The 23,482-nt window shown below is 41.2% G+C and overlaps 1 protein-coding gene and 1 long non-coding RNA gene across 4 annotated transcripts; one reads left to right on the top strand and one right to left on the bottom strand.

Moving 5' to 3' along the window:
- Positions 1-5,938: 5,938 nt before the first annotated feature.
- On the bottom strand, positions 5,939-21,181 carry LOC113015321 (tripartite motif-containing protein 46-like). 3 transcript variants are annotated; one of them, XR_013904426.1, is made up of 13 exons: positions 20,573-21,181; positions 17,864-18,125; positions 17,570-17,759; positions 16,693-16,891; positions 15,998-16,144; positions 15,170-15,265; positions 14,577-14,830; positions 13,631-13,752; positions 13,091-13,429; positions 10,414-10,478; positions 9,474-9,703; positions 7,642-7,709; positions 5,939-7,317 (listed from the first exon to the last, which is right to left on the bottom strand). XR_013904426.1 is itself a non-coding variant. In XM_026157317.2 (12 exons), exons 1-12 carry the CDS (start codon positions 20,663-20,665, stop codon positions 6,894-6,896), a joined length of 2,424 nt encoding a protein of 807 aa, XP_026013102.2. In that variant the 5' UTR covers positions 20,666-21,158; the 3' UTR covers positions 5,939-6,893. The 3 variants fall into 3 exon arrangements, 2 of the variants coding, with proteins under 2 accessions (XP_026013102.2, XP_026013103.2); XM_026157317.2 differs by lacking the exon at positions 10,414-10,478 and having other exon boundaries at positions 20,573-21,158; XM_026157318.2 differs by lacking the exons at positions 10,414-10,478; positions 20,573-21,181 and adding an exon at positions 19,774-19,929.
- Positions 9,702-13,925, top strand: LOC145423374 (uncharacterized). Its single transcript, XR_013904427.1, has 2 exons — positions 9,702-11,415; positions 13,001-13,925. It is a non-coding gene; the product is annotated as an uncharacterized LOC145423374 (long non-coding RNA).
- Positions 21,182-23,482: the final 2,301 nt, after the last annotated feature.

Below are 23,482 nucleotides of genomic sequence, written 5' to 3'. Positions count from 1 at the left end.
TCTTGTTTCTTTTCTTGCTTTGCATGAATGGGGAAATCGCATAGATTTGGTCATCCAAGCATAAATCCATACGTTATTGATTTACTCTACAAACTAATTATGCATTTATAGCAGCTACAGAGTTAAGCTATTGCGCGGTACGCCAAATGTAATCAGCGCCTGGCGCTTGAAAGGTGAAGTAAATAATTTATTTCACATTTACAGGTCAGTTTTGCAATTGAAACCACACAAAGATACGCCATTGTTGATGCCGCTGGTGACTGCCATTGACCTTATGTTGAAATGCTACAGGTCAAGGATTGGAGGACTATGGATTTGGGGTGGGAAGTGGCAGCTCAATGAGGCCACCACATCAGACAGGCTGTCTGTCTGTCATTACCCATAAATGAAGTTGATTGGGTCAGACTGCTGCTCTGCAGTCATGCCCATCTTGACACAAGCCATATTGCCCCGCCACCCCTCTCAACCCAAAGATCACGACTGCTCAACCTCACAGAAATCTGACCCCGAGGCTCCTCCCTGCTCCTTAAGGCACCTGCCAACCTTTCACCCCTTCACTGGGTGAGCATCTGGAAGGTGATGAGGCACAGAAACGAAGGCCAGGGTGGGCTGTTGCAGGGTGGTAACAGATAGCCCTAAGGAGTCATTAGACTTCAGAAAGCTGGTCCTATTTGTTTTCACAGATTAAATACCTACTCCCCCTTCTCTATTACATGTTTTGAGTGTGTCTGTTGGTATTACTTCCCACGTCTCCTTCTTTTTGTGTTTTTTCCCCCCTTCATGTCCATCTTTCTTTAACAGTGCACACACAGATCAGACAGGCTATGATGTGTGCACAGCTGGTCTTGACAGAGCCGTCCAGGAAACGTGTGGTTTACAGATCCCCTGTTGACACGCTGATTTGAATTGCCTTTTTCCTTTTCAGAAACCTGGAATTTTTACTGTGCAGGGGACATTGAGGTCCGACTCAGCATGTTTGACCATGGTGGAAAACCAATCTCAGTGTGCTGCGTCCTGACTGACTGACTGATTTACTGAGTGGATATGTCACAGTGCATACTGTAAAGCTCAATCCAAAATCTTGATTTCTTACCACACATGCACTGGCCCCACACCTGCTCACACCATTTGTTACAAAGATTCTGTACCATTAGTTTCTTTAAAATGCTATTCCCACGCCTCGGTTTTATGGAAACAGTAATATCCAAGTTGTTAAGTTACAGGCAGAGACTACAGACATACTAAATCTGAAGCTACGCCATCCTAAAAGTTACACCTTAGGGCCAAAAGCTATGCAATAAAGTTTGGTTCACTTCACTCACTTGATTGAAAAGACAGGATTTTAATGGTTCTAACCAGTGAACCATTCTTTTCAGGTTAGCGTAAAATCAATCTGCAACGTGAGGCATTCACATTGTTGGTTTAAGAGGTTAGAGTGATAGTTCAGCATTATGCAAAATACAGTTGCTTACTTTCTTGTCAAAAATTAAACTAAAAGATCAAATTTTGTGTCTAACAGGAGGAAACAGCCACTGTGTATACCAGAGGTTTCCAGGGGTGTCATATGTGTCAAACCCATTTTAGTTCATGGGCCACATGCAGTCCCAGTTCACTGGCCTGTAAAACCCATGCATAATAATATGTATAAAATAATAATGATGATAATAAGACGAAAAACCTTGAAAATTTCCCCAGTGGAATGAAACATTAAAAAGCCCACATTTAATGAACCAGCTTTTTACAAAACAGACGACGAACAGCCTGAAGTGTCTCATTGAAAACAAAATACTCTAAGCTTAATTCAACAGTACATCTCAGTTTTTTCACATTTGCTCATCTTCACATGAAGTAGGCCACTTAGATCCTAACAACAACCAAATTTTACATCTTTATGAGTCAAATAACTTTTGTCAACATCTTTCAAAACTTGTAAAATTACCCAGACATTCCCAACCTCTGCAGTAATGCTGCAATCACCTAATTTTCAGCAATAGCATTCTCTTCCTTTGAAGTGCTGTAATTATTAATGACTTTGCTGCACTTTTACACATTGCAAACCCATGCGCTGGGTCCAATTGGATCCTTTGGCAGGCTGGCTCTGGCTCCATATGTTTGAGGCTCCTTCTCTAAGGAGTCACTACTTCTAGCCAAGAAAAAGCTTCAGCTTTATATTTAACAGACGTACATGGGAGTGGTAACTCTTAACATCTAGGCCTGTAATGTACAGTATCATGCCAAAAACATGCTAGTTGTAGGGCTGCGCGGCGTATGTGTCACGCCTTCCACTACACACTCATTGCATAATGCTAATTGTATCATTCAATTGAGAATACAAAGCTTAGTAAACAAATCCAATAGAGTGGGATATGCCACCGGAGTGTAAACATTAAATTGACTTAGCCCTGTGTCTTCCCTCACAATTGCAGTGCAGTGGGTTACAGTGGCCATATGGGCTCCGTCAAGCATTACTGTCACCCCTCATTTAGAATAGTGAGGAGAGATGGCCCTGCTATGCCCCTCAAATCCTCTTAGCCAACATTTAGCTGATTGATTTTTTCTCCCCCTCCTACCTCGATTTAGATCATCAATGCGATAAAAGCAGGAAGTTGTATATTATGAATTCCATTTCGTCTCATGTGGAGATGGATGGACGGGTAAAAGGAACATAAATGTTTCAGCAATCACTGCGTCTGGAAGAAAAATATCCAGGCAGCGTTATTAAATTTAAAGGCGGCGCAAACTCAGTAAAAGAAGCGAATGATCTGAGTGTGATTCAATCCTTTCGGCAAATAACCTGTGTCACATGGAGGAGGACTCGTCGCCTGTTGTGATTGCATATATATAAAAAGTTTGTCCGGTTATTTAAGAATAAATGTACTTCTTCAATTACATAAAAGTTTTGCTGCTGTGTTTTAGTGGGAGCTGGCAAAATCAACTTTGAATCACATGCGCATTATAATGATGTCTTTTTAAAAATTATTCACCCCCCTGTCTGTTTAATTCTTAGTGCCGGCCTCCATCACAAAGAACCATGGTAATAGTTTTGACTCAGCAGAATAGCATTAAGTTGGTTCCTCTTAAACAATGTATTCCCCTTCAGGCTATAGAAACCACTCTGTGCATTAAACAAACATCTCAGGCCTCTTGAACATGACGTTCAGCTCCATGTTGGCTGGGTTTGGGGATTCCAGCAGACCGAGTCCTATGTGTTCTCCAGATGGCACCACACACTGTCTCTCACAGATTGTATATACCCCCGAGATCCCTCATAAATTCAAATGATTGCCTCCTCCCCACCCCCATCCTCTCCCCTTGAACTATACTAAATGATGATCATGGAGATTATGTATTAGTAATTCCTGCCAGGTCTTTAAAAGAATGCCCATGCTGTGTGCTTAATACTCAAAGGAGGGATTATGCAGACCCCTACATGTGGTGTTGTGGCTGCATACCTCCAGTCAGACTAAACCCAATCTGTTACAGATTTGGACTAAAAGAAGAGAGGTGCAGCAAGCAAGCAGGGGGGTAGGTGGAAGGTTGCGCAGGCCATATTCATACTTTACAGTACATTCCACTTCTTCTATATCATGGGGGATCAGAGCTAAATCTCCCTTTGGAGGTTGTATTTTTATCTGTGTGCATAAGGACGTTAAAAAAAAAAGAAAGAACCTTGGCTTGTGTCAAGGCTATACGCTTTATTATTTTTCTCTCAATCTCTCTTTTTCTCCTTCATTTTTTATTTTCCCTTTGTGGTCGAGGCAATCCCAAATCCCCATACAGCTTCCCCTTGAATGTGGGTCCAATTAAACACATATGTGGATTTTCATATTGAAGCTCATAAAAGGTAAACGGCAGTGATTTACATTACATTTACATAAGGAATGCTAAGTGCCTGCACATGTGAGGTGTTAATACATCTATCAAAAGCAGATGGTCATCTCTATTCATTGCTCTCACCCCGATTGTTTCATTGACCAAAAGAATCTCATGAGCAGGGATGTTATTTTCGAAACATGGAAAAAAACCATAAGCATATTATTTGTTATGAGGAAAGGGCAAACATCTAAACATTTGGAAATATCTACCAAGTCACCAGTCTGTTTCAACCAACAGGTGACGTCTTTTTTTGCTTTATCAGAGTAAACTCCTGTCTTAGTCACTATGTTAGCAGCAGCCTGGGTCTAAAGGGCACGTACAGAATGTCTGTTATAAGTTAACTTTTTATTGCATTTGTGTAAACAGTAAAATTTGATTTACTGGTACATCCTACACATCCTTTACAGCACATAATTCCAAGAGATCGTTTGGCAATGAATGCTTTTTCTGTGGAGTTCGGGAACTTGGCATGAGTGATCCGGTTAGACTTTATGAGTTAGATCAGCCAACGTGTAAAGGTTTGTGTGCTGTTAAGTGAATGATTTAATGCCACAGCTATCAGTGGCCAAAGTGTAGCAAATCATTAGAGGTGTAATGGTTTAAAGTCCAAAGGCTGCTCTCTGGTTGTGTCCTCCCATGTGCATTTGTGTTTCAAGATTTTCAGGCCACTTGTGTACATTGAATGTGAGTTGGCATCAGTTTGGCCCCTTAACAAATAGATGAATAATTTGTATTATGCTAAACAACCACATGTAGATATATGCCACAAGTATGCTAATGTGGTAAGCTGCGAATTTTAAACATGTTCATTTTAAAATTCATATTTAAATCCTTGCCTTTACTAAAGTAGCTTCGCATGACTTACACTTCTAAACGATCCGTCTTAAACCGAGACTCGGTCTGAAACAAACTGCTACTCTGTCTTTATGCCAACTTTCCTCTGATTGGCTGCCCTTCAAAAATGGAGAGCTTGAACACCATGTGGGTGGGGTGCCGTGTTCAGACAGAGAAATGCGTCCAAGATGACCATTTTATAGAGATTATCCCCATTTTTTGACATCATACAGATCCATCCATCTTCTTCCACTTATTCAATTCAGGTTCGTGGGAGGCTGTTGCCTAGCTCAGGTGTAGTAGGGTGAGAGTGAGAGGTTGTACACCTTGGAGAAGTCGCCAGTTTGTTGCAGGGCAACTTGAGACAGACAACCTTCAAACTCACCATCACACAAGCGGTCATTTTAGAAACACTTCATGTAGATCCAAGAGTAGAAAAAACTCTGAAAGAGTTCTGTGCCCCTCACCCCAACTGGTCATACAGATGGCCATCCCTCCCAAAGCCTGGTTCTTCCCTAGGTTTCTACAATATAAAGCACCTTGAGGCAACTGTTGTTGTGATTTGGCGCTATATAAATAAAACTGCATTGAATTGCACTTGGTTGATAGCAATTACTTGTATACATAAGCTGGCCTCATAATTTGATTTGTTTAATAGAAGCATCCACAACTGTAACAGGACATGTATGATGGAAAAAAAGGAAAAGTATAATAGGTCAACTTTAGAGATCGCTCACAAAGAAAGCAGAGCAAACTTGGTTTGTTAATTTGTTATTTATTTAATTCAAGTGATCAAACCTGTGGCTCTCTATTTTTTTTTAGAACTAAGTTTGACAATTCCTTAATTCTTCTTCATCACCTTCATCATCATAATATTTTCTTTATATGGCAAAAAAAAGAAAGACAAAGCAAATATTTATCTTTGTATTTAAGAATAAGGTTAGCAGCACATTTCAGTCATTTGTTTACCAGTATCACATACCAAATAATATATGGGGAACATCCTCAGTGATTCTCCTTTCCAAATAAATGTATTCAGACCATTACAGTAACTGCGTGTGTCTCTAGTGCTTTGCTCAGAGACGGAGTACTGCTGCCCCCTAGCGCTGAAACGGCGCCAACGTTTCACTGCCGGAGCACAGTAAAGACGCCGATTAAGAACAGTCTGAAACGCTGATTGAATTCTAACAACCACGGCAACACAATGAAACAGAAGGTGAGTCTGTAATAATTTAAACAATTTGAATTTATTCAGTGTTTCCTTCCTTAATCCATTTTTCTTTTGCAAACATTCTGTCAGCAGACGAAGTTTACACGTTAATCTTCTGTTTCTTTTCATGAGAAGCGCTGCTCATTAACTTACAATCAAGCAAGGTTGGGGGAAAAAAATCCAAAGTATTGTGTGCGAGAAAACAAGTTTTCACTATCTGCCAGTCGGTGCCGTTATCAGTCAAGCCACACGCCCCCGTGAAAACAGGGAATTAAACACCCAAATGCACACACATACACTCACGCACACACACAGACAAACATCAGACTATTTGAAATCCAAAACAGCGATGCACAAACAGAAGTGTGGAAACTAGTGATTAGCTGTGCAGCAGAGGTATAATTGGAGCCTCTAATTACAGTATTGCCTCATTGTTCCTCTCTACCTCTAATTTACCACATTTACATCCCAGAAAAACAATCACTTTGGTTGGGATCATAATGGCTGAATGACTAGCATTAGCTGTGGTTAAACACAGATTTAGTTATAGATGCAATAAAAGCTCTTTTGTATTCACATAATGTTCATATCTCTGAAACAAAAGAGAACCATTAAGGACACGAAATGACAGAATAAAAGCTTCTACATGAAAGACGACACTGTGTGAAGCTATGTATACATTAGCATTATAAATGTATGCAGTATAGCCTGGCTACAAGTGCAAGCATCAAAGATATAATTACATATCAGGTGCTGGATAGTCCAGACACTACTTAAGCAGTAACTCTTGCAAAACTGCATGTAACAAAAATGTAAGAAACATAATTACATTGCATATTTGTTGCTATAGAAACATTTTCTTGTAGAAGAAAATTAAATACAAACCAAAGTCGCTGAGATGTCTAACTTTTCGCTCTAGCTTTGTAAATACTTCACAAATTAACCAAATACATTCCCGATTACCAACTTCAGATCAGCCATTATTTAAATTGGAAACTCGCGGCTGGATGGTCACCCGTCTGACCGGAGTCTGATCTGCGTTGCGATTGGCTACCAGCTCTTGAAGCTGTAGGGCCCCTCCACCAATGAAACAGAAAGCGGGGCACACGGGGCCGGTGCAATCCACGTGGCCTTCCCAAAGAGGCCGCAAGGAATGGGCATCGTAGAACGTGACGCGCCCTTTCTCAAAGTCAAGGCACACACCGAGCCGGGGCGGCAGCGGGTAAGTGAGGCCAGCGGGCGATGAATGGCCGTTGCTGTTGGTGTCCCGCTGTTGATGGTGGTAGCTGTGCTGCGGCAGGTAGATTTTACCCATCCCCATAGTCAGAAAGCAGAAGGGCGGCGCAGAATCCAGGGCATCCTCTGCGCCGCTGTCATGGCCGCTGTCTGGGTCGTAGCTGCAGAGAGACAGAGCGAGCTCTTAAGTTCTTTTCTGACCACCGGCTTTCTTTCTTTAAACTAGTTTTTGTGGTGTTGCAGTCACAGCATGTGTGACAAATGTTGGCAGGTGGAGTCAAGTATTTAGAGCCTCCTACTTTTTGCACACCTAAGATTTTGTTTATACTAAATTAAACCTAATCTGTAATCCTATTTGAAGAGTGGATCCTAAATACACATAAATAAGCATTAATATTGTAGTAAATCGTAATTTGCATGATCATCACTGCTGGAGTTAAAATCTATTAGGCTGGATCTGGAGCTGTCATATTTTCTTTGCTCACCGGGGACTGGCCATGTCTTGTGGAAGGTGAAACCACTCCTGCAGTTTGGACTCCAGGCCCACTCCCACCTGTTCCAAAAAGAAAAGAGAAACAACCATTGTGTAATTGATAAAGAACTTATTTTTATAGCAAACCTCATTTAAGTTATCCAATTTTGTCCTTATTTTAATTAAGTGGATGCATTTTAAAGAATGGATTAGCCTTTTTCTTAAAACAATAGGAGTAACCATTGAAGCTCTTTTCTGAACTGAGCAGCTACCCTTGATTAAAAACCTGGAAACTATTCTAATGCTCATCAGACAATATCTTTATTAATATATACGAGGTATCAAAACCCATCATTAAGAATACATGGGAAGCTGTTGTATGTCGCCCTTATTGGGGTAAATAAGGGTGACATATTTGATATGTCAGCCTTTTTGATATTGGCTGGGGCCTTTCTGGTACTCAGACGTCGTCCCAAGTAAGTTAAGTTAATTGGCAATTCTAATTTGTCCATAGGTGTGAAGGGTTGTCTGCCTCTCAATCTATGGCAGCTGGAATCTGCATTGAGAAAATAAATGATGTAGTTAAAACTCTGGAGTTTATATTACCTTTAAATAGAGCCATGGAGAAAAAGAGAATTACAGTTATTAGGTATATTAGTTTCAGTATAGTTTGGGTTATTTCACAAGCTGGAACCATTTCCTCATTTAGATTCGACAGCATTTCTAATAGATAACAGCAGATGGCGTAAGCATGAATTGAGGCTGCACTTTGGGGAAAGCCTCAGAGGGGATTGGCTGCGACTCCTAGACAAGGCAGATCCCCATCTACTAATGAGAGGTAAATAAATTGGAAAAGGGAGCAAGGGTGAGGCACGGAAATGAGAACAAACTGCTTGTAGTCCGCGTGGTGGGTTTATGTGTTCTCTGGGTTTGTGTCACTATTATAAGTGGATTAGGGCTCATTTTAAAAAGGAAGGCGGCAGACAGTGTGTTTAAATTCACACACACTTTGTCATTTCATTCAAACATTTCATTTTGGTTGAATGAAATGACAGAAGGCTGATCTTACATTGTACCAAATATGATGAAATCACACTTTAACTTCATTAACATATCATTCCCATTGAACCTTCCTCACACCAACTCTGAGGACATTTTAAATTTAGATTTTATGATTTTTTTAATACCCTTAAAGCCGTACATCTCGGACCTCTGGGTATCACACAGGCCAGTTTGTACTTTGAGATTGTTTGGACAAAGAGGCCATTTGTCTGTTCTAGTGCTCTTCTTCAAACTAAAATAGAAACTGTTAAAAGGTAGTTTGCAGTCACGACACAAAAACATAAACATAAAAACACAAATTTTATTTTCCTTGAGTTTCACCGACCACATTTGTTTTTATTAGTCTTTCTTAATCTGATGACCTGTGGCCTTAAGCAGTGCTCAAATTTGGTACTTTTTTTAAGAAGATTAAAGCATTTTTAATCTGGAATATTTAGGTTTTTTTTAAAAAAGTCTATACTATACTCTACACACAGTAATGGGAATATTGACCTGGCAGTACGTTTTCATGAAATGCTCAGTTCAATTCAGTTTTATTTAAATGGTGCCAAATCACAAGGACTTAAGGCACTTTATATTATAAGTATAAATCCTGCAATAATATGGAGAAAACAGAAAACCCCAACAATCAGATTAAACCCTATGAGCAAGCACTTTGTCAACAGTGGGGGGGCGGTGGGGGGCTGAGGGGAGGAAGACAGAACAGAGACACTTTGCGGAAAAAAAGGCAAAGATTAATAATAACCAATGATTGTTGAAATGTGTGCACATGAATTCACTTGCCTTCACAAGGTAAGACCCAGGCTCCACTGAGCATGCCCAGTAGTGCCGTCCTTGTGTAATGGCTACATCCCCTACAAGTAGGTCAGAAGTCAGGTGACAGGAAGTTAGGGCGTGGTCGGCAGCCTGCAGCAGAGAGAGACCAGGAACGCTGCGGGCACAACGCTGCTCTTTGCTGACCACCAGGCGGTCGGCGTGGAGACCCCAGCGAGAGTCCAGGTAGAAGTTAAGCACTGAGAGGAGAGAGTGTGACAGAGGACACAGCAGAGGGAGGGGAAAGAAGAAGAGAATGGAGGCAAGAAAGAGGGAAAATTGAGAAAACAAAGGGACAGGTGCATACAGAGATGACACATGGGGGTTTTAGAAGTGACAGGAGGTGACAGACAGATTTACAATCAGAAAACGGCAAAGAGAAAAACAGTGAGGAGAATAAGAAGCAGCTGAGAGGAGAGCCAAGAGGGAGAGGACCACAGAGTAGGCATGCACCTCCTTCCACCAGCACTGGAAGAGAAAAGGACACTGGTCCACACAATGCACTGATGACTCAGGAAGTAAAATACAGAAGCTTTGGCAGCGTTAAGTGCAGTATTTCCACAGGAAGTACAGTGGGAAGATATGCAATAGCAGGAAGGAAACAACAGCCAACAAGGACACGAGGAATTCAACAATCACTCAAATCGATGGTTAAAAAGCCCTAGATCTGAATCAGATCCATGTTGTTAAGCCTCAGGTCTTAACAAACCGCAAACCTCATCAGCACTCAGAGAGATCTCGTTACAGGAGCTAAAGTGGGAGGCGGAGGGATGAGTGGGTGTCTAAGCAGGGGTGGAAGAACAGAGGATGTGTGGGATGACCGTAAAGAGAAACAGGGAAAAGACCAAATAATTTAGTGGTATGGGGTACAGAGATTTGGTGAGAGGATACGTATGAGTGCACTTCTTACGTTCTGTAGGAGGCACGTAGTTTGGCAGCGTGGAAGTAGCACAGTTGAGGATGACAAGTAGAAAGCTGTGAAATGGAAATAATACATGAGAGAAAGATGAGGAAATAAAGAGTAAGAAAGTGAAGATGATTCAAAAGTGAAGAGAGAGAGAGAAGTGGAAATAAGTGAGAAAGGAAAAATTGGAATGACAGAAAAGAAAAGAGAATGGATTTTTAAGCATTTCACCACAGCAAGCATTCCAATGCTTTCATTTTAAATGAAAAAACAAAAAATGGGTGCGATGTGGTGAACGTGTCAAGTGTGTGTGATGCATTTTACACTCAACAGAGGGATAAACCATCCAAATTCATATCTCCTTTCATAGTAATTATAACATATTTGATACTGTCTAAAGACCTTGGGGTCTTGAGGTACAGCAAATGTATTTGGAAGAGTAACAGAGATGCCTGCTGTATTTAGCTACGCTAGTTTAAAAAAAACAAAAAAAAAAAAACACAAAAGACGTTGTGAGCCAAGAACTGTTTACTGGGTGTTTACTCTGGGTATGTTTTCTTACAGTTTTACCTCCAGCATGCACAGTTACTGTGAGCTAAGTTAATGTTGGTGCCAGTTTCTGTGTTTCTGTTACAAGCAACGTGCCTGCATGGCGAGAGAAACAGACAAAATAAATCAGAAAATAAAGTCCAAGTAATAAAGCTTTCACCAAGAAAAGTGGGCTGCGTGTTTACACCGTTTTTCTTGTTTATTTATTTTCTGCAGTTGCTTTTGTTTCAGGTATTAATATTTTCATACTTTTGAGGATTATGGTTTGTACAGTGCACATTGTTAACCCTGCAAGATGTGAATGACACTAAAACACATGCAGTTCATTAAGGTGTGCTAAGAGTCTCCTGACGATTCTTCCATGTTGGGAGCTGGGACTAAAATCAGGTTGGACTGCTCCTTTAAACCAGCTCTGCATAAGAGTCTAACCTAAAGGTGTTCAAGGGAATCTGATCGCAGGTCAGTTAAATTAAACTACTCGTGGAATGTACATAACAAGCAAATTTTTATCACATTATGGCTTTTCAAGTGACTTAAAATGTGACTCTTGTCTAACAAATTTACAGTTTCTGTACAGTGCTGTGATTGTACTGTTGAAGTATTTTCCACCTTCCTGATTTCTTAGTTTCATGCATATTTATCCCAAATTTAATGTTTCAGATCATCAATTGAATTCTAATATTAGAAAAATATTACCAGAGTAAATACAAAATGCTGTTTTTAAATAGTGATTTCATTAATTAAAGTGGAAAAAGTTACCTGGACCTGTATGGAAAAAGTAATTATCTCCCTTGTTAAATCCTTAATTAACTGTGATTAACAACATTTTTTTGGACAGATGAATTTAATTTAACATGTCACACCCAGGCCCGATTGAATCAAGAATCACTTAAAAAGAAGCTGTCTGATAGTGAAGTAAGCTAAAAGATCTGAAAAAGCAACACATTATGCCACAATCTAAAGGAAAAGATGAGAAACAAAATGAGTGACATCTCTCAGTCTTGAAAGGGTTACCAAGGCCATTTCTAAGACTTTGGGCCATCAACAAACCACAGAGTCCTCCTCCACTCTTTAACCAGGGGTGGCCAGCCAAAAAAAAAGCCAAAAAACATACTGATAATCCCAAAGACTTTTGAGAAAATATTCAGTGGACTGATGACTGAGACTAAAGTTGAACCTTTTGGAAGGTTTTGAAGGTTTGCTGCTCATAAAATCCAAGATAAAACTAACATAAAAGCACTCGTGCAACAGTCAAATATGGTTGTGGTAGTGTGACACGCAAAACCCTCCAGTTTGGCAGAATTGAAACAAAAGTCCTCCAGAGCCGGACTGACTGGGAGAATCACTCACTGGCAGGTGTTGCAAAAGCTGGATTGCAGTTCTTGCTGCCATCACAACCAATGACTAGGTTTAGGGGGCAATTATTTGTTCACACATGGCCGTGTAGGCTTGGATAGCTTCCCCCCCCCCTTGCTGAGAATTAAAATCATCATACAAAAACGTGCTTTATGTATTTGCATCATCTTCGTCTAATACTAAAATTAGTTTGATGATCTCAAACATGTAAGTGTGACATATGAAGAAAACTAAGACAGATGGGGCGAATACTTTTACACAACAGTGTTCATACACAGCATGTTTATTATCAGTTAGCTTGGTGAAAGAGAGATACAATCATAAGCTGATAATTCTGACAAAGTCACAGTGCTTACAGAGGCTGCTTGTGCAGAAAATTTAAAAAACTTTATGCAGGAAACCATCTGAACCTTTTTGAAGCAATGCCTGAAAGTCACTGCACTTTAAACTGGGGTGCAATTGCTTGGTGTCATAGTCATGATTATTAATTGGGGTAAATGTTGAGTCGTCAGATAAGATCTCATAAATAAAACATTGACTCCCAAAAATATATATGGTATAAAACTGGTTGTAGTCCAGTTTCAAGGTGTGGTTGCTTTCCCAGGACAATCTGTGACATGCATGTAAACAACCTCACGTCAAACTAGTTTGACATGTTTCTGGTTTGTTTTGTTTTTTCCTCAAACAGCCATGTTGTTTGGGTGTGTTTACACTGTGACAAAGTCGTCCTGTTCAGTTGTTAATAAGGACAACTAAGAAGCTCGGTGTGTGCCCTCACCTGGTGCAGGCGGGGTGTGCAGGTACACCTCCTCACTGTACTCTCCGTAGCCCGCCTTGTTGCAGCCTCTCACCCGCAGCACGTACACGCTGTCCATTTCCAACCTGTCAATCACAGCGCTGCTTCCACTCACTTCGTCCATTCGCTGCCAGCCCCAGCGTGCAGCAGCCAGTCCTCCTCTGATCCCACCTCTGGACGCTCCTCCTGGTACTACACCACGACGGCGATACTCTACAGAAAAGTGCCAGGATGGTGAAGACTCCGGGGGCAGTCGCCAGCACAAGAACAGCTGGTCGTAGGCCAGACTACGCTGGGTATCGATCACTGGAGCCAAGGGCACTATGGCAATAACATAATGATTAGATCAAATTTTTAAGTTATGTTATATATGTAATAATAATAATTCTATAACCCACTCGCATGTAGTTGGTATGAAATTATTTAGACAGTGAATGTTTAATTAGAAAGTTAATAGAAAACTTGCTCTTACGCTATTTCATTCGTATCTTTTTTTTAACCTTCAACTAGAACCCTCCTCACCCTGGATGAAGTTCAACTCTGTCAGGAGTTTAAGTTCTTTGGAGACGTCCAGCTGGAAGTGTCTGAATGATGGATCGGCCGCTAGTGTGAAATGTTGCAGATTCTCAATTGCTTTACTCAGCCTAGTGCAGTGAAAACAGGGAGAGCGGCGTCAGAGGAATCAAAGGCTTTCAGGAGGGACAGTGAGGAAGACTCACAGTTTAAAAGGATGTATGAAAAAGAAAATACATTAATAAATAAAAGATAAGACTGCTTTTAATCTATATTTCTATTATAATAAAAAACATAAGCAGCACATTAGTGACATCCCTTCAGTTTTTATTTCCAGATACTGTGCTGTATGTGGGGCTTTCTTTATTTCCTTTCACATATTTACATTTGAACCTAGCCAGGGTGTTCCCTGCCTCCTCTCTGATGGATATTTACTTTTATAATAACAGATGCAACAATAAACTGAACTTTCAAATAATGAGTTAAGGGTATGCACAAATAGTCCCAGTAAATGTAATAAAATAGGCAGCCAGTCATAAGAATGTAGGCTCAAAGGTGCACGGGAGGTAAAACAGCTTGTTACAGAAAGAAAATAACAAAGGGGCTTATTATTATATAAATAAGACTCATGCAAAGCAACTCCAAGAATAAAAATATGGTACTGGAAACTTTGACAATACACACATTTTGTGCTATTCTTTGGATTTACTGACAACACTGCTTATGCTGTTTCTTTATTTGGCAAGATGATCAACATGAATCCTATATTGGAACCAATGAAGTTATGATTCCTATACATTCTAAGGCTGCTTCTTCTACCCTGAAGCCAAACAACACAGAGAAGAATGCAGGAAGAGAAGTCTCTGAAGATTTCCCCTCAAAAAAAGAAAGAAAGCGCTAATCTAAGATCTATTCAAATCAGAGAGTGATTACTTAACGTAAACAAAAAGGAAACCTGTTATGAGTCTGCCGAGAAGCCTGCACAAAACAGGGCTGATCTGTTTCTTTCAGCAGTTCCTGCGTGTACGCCATGAGCCCAGCGTGCTCCAACAAGCCACGTCTCTCCGCCACTTGAGCAGCCAGTGCCTCGCCTCGTTTCTGCCGTGCCCCCTCCAGAGCCTGGGTGAGCGAAGCGTGACGCTCGGCGAGAGCGGCCGTCAAATCCCTGATGCTCTGAGCCAGCTGCTCTCTGGCCGACACGCTGTTTACCTGGTGAGGAAAAAGCACAAAGACAAGTTTGGAGAACTAACACCAGGCTTCTGCTGGTACATTCTTAAAAAGGGTCCAAATAACATTATAAAACACTTTGAGAAAAAACACATTTTTGGAGTTATATAGGTTTGTAATGATATGATTAGGGATGCCAGCTATAGTAGGTAACAGGTTTACTGTAAAAGAGTCAAACAGGTTGGATCATGCATGAAACATGCAGCAGTTGTACATAGTATCCAATCCTAAACAGCCAAGCTGAACAAATACTTGCAGTAGCTGCTGACTGATTTTAATCCCATGTTCTGGGAGATTTTGTGGGCCAGAAGTATTAATCACCTCAGTCTGTGTGATGGAACTCTCCAGCTGGGTAATCTGAGCCAAAACTGTGTCCTGGTTGGACAGAATGTAGTTCATCTCCTTTGTAATCTTCTCCTGTCAAATTAACACCAAATAAGCGACACAGAAACAACAAATGCACACAGATTATCAGTTTCACACAGCCACACATCTGCATTATCTTGCACACTATGCTTGTCTAACAGTTAAAGCTGCATTACTGTAGCTTTTTAAACAGCACTGCATCATTTTTATCTTTACCTTCATTGCATTTGCTGGTTGCATTTCAAATGTTAGTGAAGTGCAAAACTATTTTAGAGATCTGGACTTAGTCTAAGTGGCGCAACAATTCCTCCATGATAGCTCAGAATCTCATCTCTGCAGTCTTGCGTGAAAGACTTGGAGCAGAGTCGCTACTTCTCCAAATAAAAAGGAGCGAGTTGAGGTTGTTTATCTGACCTTGTCAGATGGCACCTGGGTGAGGTGTTCCAGACAAGTGAAAGAAGATGGAAGGATAGATAGGGACGGGAATCAAGAACCGGTTCTCTAGTCCAATTCCTTGGAATTGTTAGTCTGCCTGCCGATCGATCCTGTTTATCGGTTGCATTTGCACTTGTGCAACAATCAGCTGATTTCGGTTTGTTTGTCAGAGGAAGCAGTGAAGCAGTCTTTGACTACTATAATATATTATTTTAACCTGTGAAATGGAGGGTTTCACACTATTCACATATATGCTGGCTTCACTACTACATTCTTTGTGTGTATTCCTGCCTCTAGTAAACCTTTCACTGTGCGGGACAGAGATAGATGTCAGATTGTGAGTCAAACCTTCAGCGCTTGGTACGCCTGGGCCACTGGGAGGATTTTATGTCCGGTGTGAATGCGGCGCAGTTTGCAGAGGGGGCAGAGCAGCCGCTGACATGACCGACAATAGAACTGCAGCTTCTCCTGGTCGTGTTCTGGACAAGTCAGCACCTGAGCGAGACAGGCAAAACAGATGAGAACAATTTAATCTGAAGCACATTTTACTGATTGGAAGAAAACAAGAATGTAGCACACAAGTGTGAGTATGCCTGGGTAATTTATTGCTTTGCCTTTTACTAAGCAGCAAAGAGCAAGCGGAGGGCTCTGAAAAACAAAAGTAAAGTAAATGTAAAGGGGTCTCTGTATTTTCTTCTTGTGTTGTTACAATTTAAGTGGGTCAGAAATCCATATTTTGCACATGGAAAGAAACCATAACTGTTCCATCCATGCAGTCTTACAGTAATGTAGAATTACTGTCCTTTATGCAACTTGAACTGTGCCTCACATGGCAATCACACTTTCTATATAATGCAGTGCAATATAACTACACTCGATTTACCACTTATTTAACAACATATACAATTAATACTTATAAACCCTCAGCAAAGCATGTCTTGTTGAAAAGTGTAACAAAAGACTTCATGTCTGCTGTCACTTATGCTTTATTTTAGCACAAGCAGATGTGGATGAACAGTATGCGTGTGTCAGTGTTTCAGTACCTTTGGTCTGAAGTTGAGTGTAGGCTGGATGTGCTCATGCTGCGCCCGTGGCGTTCCCCATGGGTGATAGAGTTTGAAACACTCATTGCAGAAATTAGACCTGCAGTCAGCACAGCCCTTGGTGGCTTCCAGAGTTTGAGGCGGCTTACAGAATTGGCACATCACAGCCACACTGCCCAGACTCACCGTGTGTCTGTACCTGAGAAAGGTAAGCGAGAAAGAGAAGACAGACTGATTTAGCCTCACATTATTGAGCTCGTTCCACCTTTTTTTTTTTTTTTAAATGAAGTGGGACCTGGCAACCAAGCAAATAAAGGATTAATGAGTTGAATATTTGGACATGAAATAAATTCTCATTAAAGGAACACAAATGTTTATAACAAAGAGTGAGTCGAGCCCATGGGTGTGCTTGAGACAAATGGTAATGAGCAGGTGATGAATGGAAAGCTGTGGAAACATGCGGTCAGCCAGGGTAGCTACAGCATGTTGCAGTGCACGCTCAGTGCTGGTTCAGCTGCTGAATACTGACAATAAGTTTTGGACCTGTTCCCATACCTTCTGCTTTTCAGGTCTAAGTCCTCTCCTTATTTACATTTGTCCATAAACATCATGAGCACTGAAGGACATCAGCAATCTGTAGGGTTATCTAACTGTTTTTGTCATGAATCTGTACTCAAATAGCATCTTTCTGCTCAAGTTAAACACAGAAAGCTCTTTTTACTGCAAGTCTCATTCGCTCAGTCACATACACGATCATTTTTCTAATATTCATTCATCTGAAGGAGCTGGGGTTCGATCCATTGACCTTGAGATGGCCTGCTCGACCACCTGAGCCACAGCTCCCAATCTTCTGTTTGCAGATTGAGTCTATACTTACCTCTCCACTATACGCTCCAAGGTGAGGTTGCGCAGACAGTCAGTAAGGCCTTTCTCTCCCAGCTCAACATCTCTGCCGCAGGGGATACAGGGGAACATCATCACCAAGGGTGGACCTTCCTTACGGCGTCTACCTGGGTACGTCCCATAACCGGGAGACCGTGGCATGGATGGTGAAGGGGGGTGTGGACCTTAAACAAAAAAGTAAAACCAGTTATAAACAAAGAAAATTAAGGAAAATCATGGTTGCCATTTCTTTTAGTTTAGGTTATAAATGGAGAGAGGTACTACAAACCTGAACGCAGCACGCGGTCGATGGGCCGTTGTTCATTTTTAGGTGTGGGCTTGCGTGCCTGACGAGGTGAACGGGTGTTGGGTGTGGAGGCTGGTGAGTTGGGTTCTGGTGGAAGCTCTGGAGGCGGGTATCCATTTGCTACCAAGACCTCGGAGGCACACAAGAGACAGACGCTGTGCAGGCATGGCAGGACCACAGGCTGTTTAACTATTTCCTTACACACGGGGCAATGCAACTCGTGCTCCAGGCTCTTCATGTTAGACTGTTGGAAGCAAACAAGCAAAGGATGACTATCTGCACATGGTGCTGTAGAGAAAAACAGGCTGAGTATCCAGACATCCTGAAGATGATTGTGTTTAGGAACGCAGCACACAGACACCTGACTGTGCACAAAAAAAACTTTAACTTGAATAAATGGAACTAAAATTTGCCGGCAGCATAAAAAGCTCTCAAACATGAATGCCAATGGAATTGATTAAAATCTAAAACTATCCAATTATAGCATAAAGATGCAAAATTAAGACTATGACTCAGCCAAATGTCGTTTTATACTTAAGAGCTTTGATTCTTACTTCTATACATACATTTTTACTCAGTACCAGAACAGCATTCAAGTTTTAGACCAGTCCGACTTGCAGATGTACAACTGAGGGGAAACGGCTTCACAGCAGATACCCTGAGAAATACTTAGCAATGTGAAAAAGATGTGCCACACAGGCGACACAGGGTGCCAATCTTGTTAAATATGGATTAAGATGAGGCATTAATTATTCAACCACCCATCTCTTAAATCACAGCCATGCATGTGACCATGAGCCAGTAGCCACATTTCTTTATGACTCAGAAATTCTATAACACACTTGTTTCTAAGAAATTTCGTAAAAATGTGTAGTAATGTGTAATATTAGCACGCAAAATCAGGTTTGATAATGCATTTGTCTTTTTTTATACATTACTGCCAATGCAGCACCTTCGCTTTGTGAAACTACAGCAAACAGACCTGGATGGCGAATCAAAACTCGCACCTCTGGAGCACCTAACGCGTGCTCTGCTCAAGGACATGGATCTGACAGAAAAGGACACTGACTATTGCATAAACCTGTGACTTTACCACTGCAGTCACTCTGATCTGATAAAAGATTAATTCCACTCTCATTACATCCTGGTCTGTGTGAAAAATACACAGATTTTATGTCCAGTGATGTTAAGAATAATAATATATTTTATTTGTTGTCCTTTTCCCAGTCATGAGAACCCCCCCCCCCCCCCCCTTTGCTTTGTGGATGCCCTTGACACAGAACCTACTACCAAACTGGTTGCAGGGCATCACAGACATTATGAGTTAACTTCAAAACCAGGACAAAGCAAACAGACTGACAGTGCTGCATAGGGGATTTGGGGATTGTGTCACTGTGATGTGATATGATGCCACCATCAGGGCTATTTAAACACAAAGATCATGCATAGGGTTGCAGAACAATTGGAATATTATGAAGGGAATATAAAAAGGAAAGGTCTACATTCATACAATATAGCCGGATGAAAAAATCTGTGCAGATACTGGCTGATAGCGCACCATCTACCCAATTTGCAGATAGCACCACCTTAGTCAAATTAGAATTACACGGAGAGAACTGGCGGATAGCGACGACCTGCACTGAAGTATGAAACTGGATTAATGCTAATAACCTCCTTCCTCCCTCAGTCCACCTCAGTCATTTTCTCCAATGTCAACTCTGGCCTATCTTTTTCCTCATCCTCTAGCAGCTTAGCCTATCGCATTTTCAAGCACCTCCGATTCCTGCAGGCTGAGCGCACAGCTACAAACTGTGGCTCTCTACCTCCATCTCACACGCACAGTCCGCACTGCTGCTGAGGCCGGCGGGGAAAAACAAGCAGCGCATCCTTACCTTCACCTGGAATCTAGGCGCCATGACAGCATTTCCAGGATCAGAGCAGTGTCTGTGTAGTGCAAAGAGGGGAGGGGTTTGAGCGATTACAACGACCTCTCCTAGCGCAGGTACGATGGGCTCTGGAGGAAGCGGGCTATGGCGACGGAAAAGATAACGCACGTGACTGCCTTTGACTGCTGAACGTGCTCTGTGTGCACCTCTAAGACCACTCCACCACGCTCTGTTGGAGCCGTGTCTAAAAATTACCTCTAGGTTTTAACCCTGCAATGCTTGATGCTCCCAGATGCATCGATACACGTTTTTTTTATTTGTCTCAGCAGCAGCCCCGAGTCCTGCATCTCGTCTCCATGGAAACGAGCATCCAGAGTGCCGAAAAAAGAAACGTGTCATTTGGGTCTGCACCCATGCTATTATTTTTTTAATGACATTATAATTGCCACATTTGAATGGAGGTTAAGCTCAAGTCCGATATGTAGGCTACCGACTATAGCTCATTAATGTCGGTAAAGCAAAAATCGAAGAAGATCAATATTTAATTGGCTAAAGATGATAAGAAAAATATGTTTTAGTTTTATTTTATTTCAATGGACTTTAATTGAGGTTCAGAAACAGATAGCACACGGATTGGGCCCATGTGATAGAGACATTCCGCCGATAATTCGCTTTTTCCCTTTAAAACATGATAAAACATGATAGCTACTCTTTATTTAAAAGAAATAAATAGATACAAATTCATACTCCACGTTATATTCAGCGTATATCAACTAACAGCACAATGTCACAGATATACACTTACGGTGGCGCGAACCAAGGCTTCCATCGCTGATGTGGCTGTTTTTAAATCCATCTCTGCCATTTTAAGAGCATAGCTTCCCCCTGTTTTCATCATCTGGAAATAGATTGTGGTGTGTCCAGGCCGATGGCCATGTAACACATATTAAGAACGCGAAATATGCCGAAAATATGTCTCGAATATAGAAGAGTTTTGGATATTAATATTATTTTTTTCTATTAGATGTTTAATTTGGACATTTTTACGCGCGTTAATTACCGACTGATAATAAGCACCTTGTGCTGCTTTTAGGCATAAAAACAAAACGCTTTCTGGAAAAAAAAAATCTGAATTTGTTCTTAATTTACGAGTACATCCACGCCGAATAGCTACTACTAAAAGATGCCTGTGGCTTTATTCCTCACGCAGGCATCCCTCCCCCTACGTTTCCCATCCTGCACCGGATGCCCTCAGCTGATGCGGAACACAGGGAAAATCGCTGTAAATCCAGGAACCCATTCCTTAATAACTCAAGAACGTAGTGGGGGAAAAAACAGTATTTGTCGGTTTAAAACTGATTTCCGGGATTTAAAATGTTGTAAAGGAGTCGTTGGCCTAGACTCTGTCGAACACATCTCTCGCGGATGATGTCAGTTTGAGCCAGAAAAAAACAATCATATCATAAGATAGAAGCTGCAACCAGCTTTTGGCAAAGGGAGTTTTATATATCTTTTATTGATCAGGGCAAAAACTCTCACTGACTTATAAAAATGTATTTTTCAGGAGCGATCACGCCAAGAGGATAGCAGAAATTGCAACAAATTTAACAGTTCTACAATGATAATATAAATAAAGATATATGCTGACGGCAATGCAGACACAGAGTAGGTAAAACAACACAAAGTCATAAATATACTCGGGAAAGCAGCTACTTTTTGTGTTTTGTATACAAACTCTTTCATAACTCCTGTTGACCAGAGGCTATTTACTAACGTAAGCAAAGATATAGTACATAAAAATAAATTAAAAAGGACAAACATCAGAAATCACTTTTTTTTCAAGTTTTAGGATCCTCAGATCAAGTTTAGTTGTTGAATTTTCTGAGGATACATAAATTTATTTTTATGTACTATATCTTTGCTTACGTTAGTAAATAGCCTCTGGTCAACAGGAGTTATGAAAGAGTTTGTATATAAAACACAAAAAGTAGCTGCTTTCCCAAGTATGACTTTGTGTTGTTTTACCTACTGTCTGCAAAATACAGTATATAATGACCAAAGTCTGGAATCTGTAGGCTAAAATACGCTACTTCAGAAAGTAGCCAGAATGAATCGTCCTACAGCTATGTTACAAACGCCGTTCCTTCGCTTGACCCCAGTTGCCCTCGTCTGCTCCCTTGCAACAATGTTCTTTTATTGAGGTTACATGAAGATACATAAGTTCATTAACATATGACGTATACATACAAACAAAGAGTACCTTGCCTGTGCGTTGTGTAAATGTGTGGGTGTGTGTGTGTGTGTGTGGGGGGGGGGGGGGGGTCAGAATGTGACCCCATAAACGACCTCCCTAAACCTGCTGGTCTGGAAGTCCAGCAGTTCATCTAAACAAAAGGCACTCAGACTAAAACAGATATAGATATGTTTATCCAACCATGAAACAATAAGATCAAGGACCTGATTCTGGACTATTGCGCCAATTTCAGGCTTAGGGTCACTTCTGGGGCAGTTACTTCATGCTGGCACCGCCTCGGGAAAGGTATAATAACAGGCTGTACCATCTCAGTTACGCTCTTTGCCCTTGCAATGAACATGGTGGTAAAGGCTGCTGAGGTGGAGTGTAGAGGGCCGCTAACAAGGTCAGGTGTTCGTCAGCCCCCTATCAGAGCCTATATGGATGACCTCACCATTACAACATCATCAGTCCCAGGATGTAGGCGGAGCTTGCAAGGACTTGAGAAACTCATCTCATGGGCAAGGATGAGTTTTAAACCTTCCAAGTCAAGATCTATGGTACTGAAGAAGGGCAAGCTCTCAGGAACCATTATTCCATCCATAACGGAACAACCAGTCAAGAGCTTGGGGAAACTCTTCGACTCCAGCCTGAAAGACTCTAATGCCATTCAGAAGGCAAATGAGGAGCTGGGAGTGTGGCTCATTAAGGTGGATAAGTCCGGCCTGCCTGGAAGATTTAAAGCCTGGATCTACCAGCATTCCATCCTGCCCCGAATCCTGTGGCCCCTGCTTGTCTATACAGTTCCAATAACTATTGTGGAACTAGAAAGTGCATTTTCTGAAGAAACTGCAGTGTGAATGCTTGAATCTGAATGTATGCATTGAAATGAAATAATTACTGAATTTAAGTTAAAAATTTTGAATGAGATAAAAAAAAAACCCCGAATTTAACCTGAAAACAAAAGTGCTGAACTGCTAAAAGCTGAAGGTTACACAGAAGAAGAAGTTGGAAAAAAGCTGAAAATGTTTTAATTGTAAATTAGAAAAACCTAAGAAATGAGAAAAGAACATTTAGAGTCAGAAAACATCTGAAAGAATATTAAAAGGTCATATTCTTTGAATCACTGAATGACTAAAATGTGATCCCTCCACTTGGACCCACACAGTTTAAAAAGTTTACATCTCTGAGCTTTGAAAGACAAGATGTTGGAAAAAGAACAACGATGGCGACGTTTTGAGGGTAAAATGATGGCTTTAACACTGTGGACACAGCAGCAGTTGAAAGAGAAGTGCTTAAGATGAATCTTGGCACAGTGGCAGGCAGAGCTCGTTAAGCAGGCAGGTGTGAGCCTGGTTGCTATAGTGACCGCACCCAATGGCTCCATACACACGGACACAGACATGCACCTCACTTTTGCTGCTTAAAATGAACAGAAAAGTCAGGCCGAAACAAATCGTTCCCAAATGAAAAGTAAAAGTC

This window comes from Astatotilapia calliptera, chromosome 22, assembly GCF_964374335.1.
Source record: "Astatotilapia calliptera chromosome 22, fAstCal68.1, whole genome shotgun sequence".
NCBI lineage: Eukaryota > Metazoa > Chordata > Actinopteri > Cichliformes > Cichlidae > Astatotilapia > Astatotilapia calliptera.
This window is presented reverse-complemented; position numbering and strand designations above follow the sequence as displayed.